Source organism: Morone saxatilis, unplaced genomic scaffold, assembly GCF_004916995.1.
Source record: "Morone saxatilis isolate NCDOM2014 unplaced genomic scaffold, NCSU_SB_2.0 Contig20, whole genome shotgun sequence".
Classification (NCBI taxonomy): Eukaryota; Metazoa; Chordata; class Actinopteri; family Moronidae; genus Morone; species Morone saxatilis.
Genome location: NW_023339763.1, coordinates 11679897 through 11685751, shown reverse-complemented (window position 1 = coordinate 11685751; position 5855 = coordinate 11679897). Strand labels below are relative to the sequence as shown.

General features: G+C 34.8%; 1 protein-coding gene across 1 annotated transcript; it reads right to left on the bottom strand.

Moving 5' to 3' along the window:
- Positions 1 to 1290: 1290 nt before the first annotated feature.
- LOC118331781 (olfactory receptor 1571-like) lies at positions 1291 to 2270 on the bottom strand. Its single transcript, XM_035666858.1, is given in 2 exon segments — positions 1291 to 2093; positions 2096 to 2270. Coding segments are annotated over 2 exon segments (978 nt in total).
- Positions 2271 to 5855: the final 3585 nt, after the last annotated feature.

Genomic DNA, 5855 nt, shown 5'->3' with positions numbered 1-5855 from the left:
GTTCCTTTCCCTAATTTGGTTATTGGTCAAATTATTAGGTTTATTTTTACCCTATCCTCGCCACCACATAAGAATTTTCTGTTTTTCCCTGTTTTATATCAAAGAGTACGTTCTTACTCATGAATGTACATCTGTTTCACTGATTTAATTTAATTAGACCTGAAGCCTTTTGCACAGTTTTTTTAATTACATTTTTTTTTAAACCATCATCTGATTAAAATTATTATGCATATAAAAACTTGCGCACTGAGTCTGAAGCTTTTTATTATACTCTTAATTGCGAAATTCACAATACGAAAGTCATCACACAATGAGGATGATTTTTTGGTTCTCTCACTATAAAGCATAGAAAAAGAAAAAGGAAATATTGAGTCAGAGGTGTCAAGTACCAGGAGAGTTTCATCTGCATAAAGGAACTGTCTGCCAACCTGCTGAGTGAGGTTGTATTTATCTTTAAACATGCGACAGTTTTGGACGACAATACGGACTTGGTGTGCTAAGGCCTTTAGACTACACAAAGTACACACAGTATAACTCCAACATCACAGCATTTCCTTTCAGCTCACTGTTTATTTTATGAAACTCAAAAGTGAACTGAGTTAAAAAAAAAAAAACATCAACACTAAACTGGGAGGAAACAATGAATCTAAATGGAATATCTGATTTTAGTTCAATCATGAGATCCCATCCTGAGTTCCTAAATACTACGACACAGATCACAGCTACTATCAAAGCATTACACTAGGTTTTAATTTCATCAGTCTCGCAATGTATGCAACACAAATCATCTTGAGTCTCCTCCATGTTTCATCTTCAGCCTTTTGCCTCTTTTAGGCAAGACTGCTTACATCAGGTTAATGTATCATTATTTTACAGAGCTTGAACTTTGCAAAAATGCCACACATGTGGATGTGGTTACATTTTCTGACTCTCCGCACAGATTTTTAAAGGAGCTGAATGTAAGAAAGTGAAAAAACCTTTACCTCCACAGAGCAAATATAAGATACAGTATGTGAAAGGAAATTAAAGTGCCAGAAAAGGAAGGCAATACAATATAGAAACATATCACATAGTATGGATTAACTACAATATGAATTAATAATTGTTATCCCAAGCAGTGTACAATTTACTACATATGGAAATCCCTAATTTAATTTGATGGGAGTTCATTGTTTGGCTAATGCAAAATAAACATTTCCTTTACTTTAATACAGTAGATAATCTACAACATAATAATTTTTACAACACACACACACTTCTTAATATGTCAATACAGCAGTGATAAAGAGTTCACCATTTTGTAAATTTGTTGCTAATCTTATTTCTTTTGCAAAGCTTCCTGATAGAGTTCAGCACTTCTTCTGTCTTTAAAGAGTAGATAATAGGATTGAGTAAAGCTGGTATGGTGTGTGTCAAAGTAGAGTTTAGGATCCTGGCATTAGGATGGATTTGGGAGTACAATACTGCTATGTTGGTGCCAACAATTGGTAGGAAGAAAATAGCCACAAGAATCAGATGAGAAGTGCAAGTTTTCAAAGCTTTAAGTCGTTCCTCTCCTGATGCAATCCTGCTCAGTGCTATGGAAATGCAAACATATGTAAATGCTATCAATACAAGAGGAATACAGAGGATTATAATAAAAGCAACATATGCCACTGTGAAATTTAAAGATGTGTCATTACAGGCCAGACGAAATATTGGTCCATGATCACAGAAGAAGCTGTTTACCACCAAAGATCTACAGAAGGAGAGGCGATCAATAAGCCCAACCATGCATCCTATTACACTCAGTAAAAAAGCCCATGCAGAAAGCAGCATTGCAGCAATAGCTGGTTTAGTCACAATACTATGGTACTTTAAAGGGAAGCAAATAGCTATAAATCTGTCATATGACATTGTGACAAGTGTCCATGACTGCACACTTCCAAAGAATAAAACAAAGAACATATAACTTAAGCAAGCCTCATAGACAATGTATCTCCTTTCAAACAAAAATGTGTCTAAGAGTTTTGGGATGAGAGCTGTGCTCCCACACAAATCTGTCAAAGCCAGGTTAAACACAATTATTGTATTAGAGTTATGGAGAGTCTTGCCAGGTAAATAACTGAGATAAGGAAGCCATTTCCAAGAACAGTCATGATATAGACAAAACACAAGAACACATAGAAATACTTAACATGTGGGATGTTGGAAAACCCACTGATATAGAATTTTGCAGGGCGAACAAATGTTGTATTAAATATTACAGCAGCTTTCTCTTCTGGACCCATTTTTCCCTAAATATAAAAAGAGAAAATCACAGAATAAATAATAAAGTATGGCACAGTGGACTGATATGTATCGTTGTAACTAAACTCACCTCATACAGTCTGAAGTGTGCAGTGCACTAAAGTGAGTTGTTCTGTGAAAGCCCTGACATTTATATGTTGACCCTTTTATCATGTGACAGCAGATTGCACATGGTTTTGAAGATGAATTTACTTTAATGTGTAACTGTCTCATAGTCTCATGTAAATGATAAGCTGATGCAATCGACTCAGTAAACTGTTGTAAGTTCCAGGATACTGAATTATCTATGAATGGTAGAATCCATCATTCAAATGTAGAAACAAGAAAAAAAATCACAACAAAGTTGTTGCTGAGCTGCAGTGGAACAATAGCAACACATTTTCAATTTTTCATACTAAACAGGCTGTAACTTTAGAAGATACCCATTTGATATGACAAACTCAAACTGCTGAAGCCTCATATTAGCTTCTTCTAAGTTTGGAATACATTTTTCCACAAAACAAAGACAGACAGGAAAAAACTTCCCTTGCAACAATAAGTACAATTATAAGGCACTAGATGGTGCAAGACTTGATAGAATACATAGAATTATAGACTACTCAATGTTTTGTTTTCAGTCTTTCAGGTCTCAAGCATATCTGATGGTCAAAATTCACCAAGCCCAATGAAGCTGAACATCATTTATTCAGCCTGACGTTGTGTTTATGTCAATTTCTTTCTTTGCTCTTTGAGCTTTGTCAAATTTTAGAGGAATATTAGGAGTAAAGCAAGCAAGACAAACACTGTGTGAAAAACAACACTCGTGGAAAATGTGGCAGAACCAACCTCAGCTGAAGTATTAAACATTCACCACATTGGACACCAGAATGAAAACACAATGCCAACAACAAATGAACAACATGAAACTGTTCATCTGCTACATGGAATAGATTTACATTCCACATCCAGTGGCCTCCATATTTCATGGCAGTCTAATATGACTTCAGAATTACGTTATATGATGCTGTATATATTTTGGTATTAACCTGAACTTTTATTATAAAGGTCCTGTGACAGCAGAGGAGTAACTCTATATCTGGAGAATTAATCTAACATACATGTTTTGATGGTTGGGAAAACCGGAGCACCTGGAGGAAACCAGGATGTTGATGCACCTTTGCTGTGTTTAATACTCGTGCTCGTTGCTGGCTTGATTACTTTCCAAAGTCTAAACTTATAGTTAAGATATACCAATCCATTTATTTCTTCAATAATTAAATTAAAACAAACAAATCCTTTACAATAAACAAAACAACAGCCGACTTTGGCACGGTTAAAAACCATATGCCTCGCTGTGCGCCACGCCTGTACCAATTAGTCTGCACCTTTAATAGACTTGTGGCTACCCACAGCGCCACCCACAGTTAACATAGAAAATAGCTCCAACACGCGACCTTTTAAATGTGAGGCGACATTGCTAGCTACCATGCCACCAAAAGATCTTCTGAAGTTTATCGCAAATTTTAGACTCATCATTCAGACTATCAACTATCAGAAGATAACAGCACGACCAATCAAACCACAGGAAAAGATCATGATCAACAACAAGAGAACCAACAACAAAAACTCTTAGATCACAATTACAGTTTATTCACTTTAGAAATTCATAACTACATTTGTATATGATTTTCATGTTTTCATTATTATTAGTACATTTTTTCAGAAAAATATAAGCTGTGTTGGCTGTTACAGGCTGCAGTGTCCTGTATGAGACAGCAATAGTATTGGCTACATTTTCAGTTTAAAAACCACTTTCACAATAACAATTTAAATACATAGATCACACAATGATATGCTTTCATAAAAATAAGTTCTCCCTCTACATAACAACATCCAATTCAACATGAAAGCAATGAAAAAGATAAATACTCACTCAAATGCTCATTATGATTTTGTTAAAAATGTATTAACCATTACAATGGTTGTTAACCATTAATTTGGCATGTTGGGTTTCTGCTGTTACTTTGAGAAATTTTGGGAGAATAATATAAAATAATAGTTTTGTAAATTAATTCTGCATTATATTGAGAATAATAATAGTTTTGTAAATTAATTCTGCATTATATTGAGAGCCATTTATCTTTTGTTATGAAGATGGCTATATATATATATATATATATATATATGTATACAGCATGTTCACAACATAATTCAGCTTCTGTCAAAGCACTATGGAGTCGTTCTATTACATGCAGACACTCAAGTCTTTTCATTGGGCTTATATATAATAAGAAAAACATGTTTATTGTGTAATTGTAGTATAGCTGGTTAATTTCAATTTCAATTGTTGTTTAAAAGTAATAATCATAATATACATATATATATATTCTGAATACAATTATTATTAAACAAAAGAACAACAAAGAAAAGAAAACTTACTTCACATTACCTCTGTTTGTATGGTGTTGCTGAGGCAAAATTTAAAATGACTGTTGATAACTAAATCTAGGATGTTACCATACAGTACAAAAGGCTAAATATGTTCTATAACTGTTCTTGTTTTGGCATCTTAAGGATTGCCTTCTGATTTTTAAATAACTTTTATTCTAAGATCTTTTTTATTTCTTTTGTGGTTCTGCATAAACATCAAATTTATTGGTTGGGTTCAACACTGGGGAGGTGCAGTAGTTCAAAAGGAATAAGTTATAGAATCCTGGCATTTGTGAATGTATTGTAGGCCCCAAATTGGATATTTACATATGATAGAGGGGAAATTAAATTGCCACTAATGAGAGGGTGGGCCGGGTTGCAGGGTTTTTTAAAGGCTTTTCACTTTCTTTTCCTGGCTGGGGTAGAAAATTTTTAACAATGCATAGCCAACGTTACCGGCGTAACTATTGCCATGATAAATATTAGTTTGGAGGCCAAAGGAATTAAGGATTTGATAACAAACCGCAATTACACGGCAGGGGTAACATTCATTGGCAGCCAAGGCCGGTTACATTGGGGCCGTAGGTTCACATAATAAGGCTGGTTTAATAACACAGGACTTACAGGAAGGGAAGTTCTTTCGTAAGAAGGCCAAATTTTGCAATTAAGTACAGACAATAATGACAAAGAAACCCAGGAAGGAAGGCAATCAGAGACAGGCATGAACCTGGGGTTGGTTCACCTTCACTTTGATAATGCAGGGTTTGGGGGAAGATGTAGGCTATTGCAGTTCTGCCATATGGAGAGTTGCACCAGATTTAAATTTGACTTAGCATTTGAAGGGCAGGTTTTGAAGCAGAAAAAAAAGGAACGGTCAAGCAAGTTTCCGTATATAGCTGATGTTTAAGTTGATGGGTTAAACAGAAAGATGTCAAGAAGCTTTGGCACCAGAGCAGTGTTACCAACAGCGTCCAGCAAATTTTGCTAAATTGTGAAACGTGCAATATATTTTGGAGTTCTCAGATTATGATCCAAGCATATTACAGTTTCATCACAAATTGTTGTTTCCCAGCACTTGAACAATGTAAATAGAAAAGAGAAAGACATAGTAATAACTGATATTAAGGTTATGGCCAATAAAACCAAGGCTTATTTAT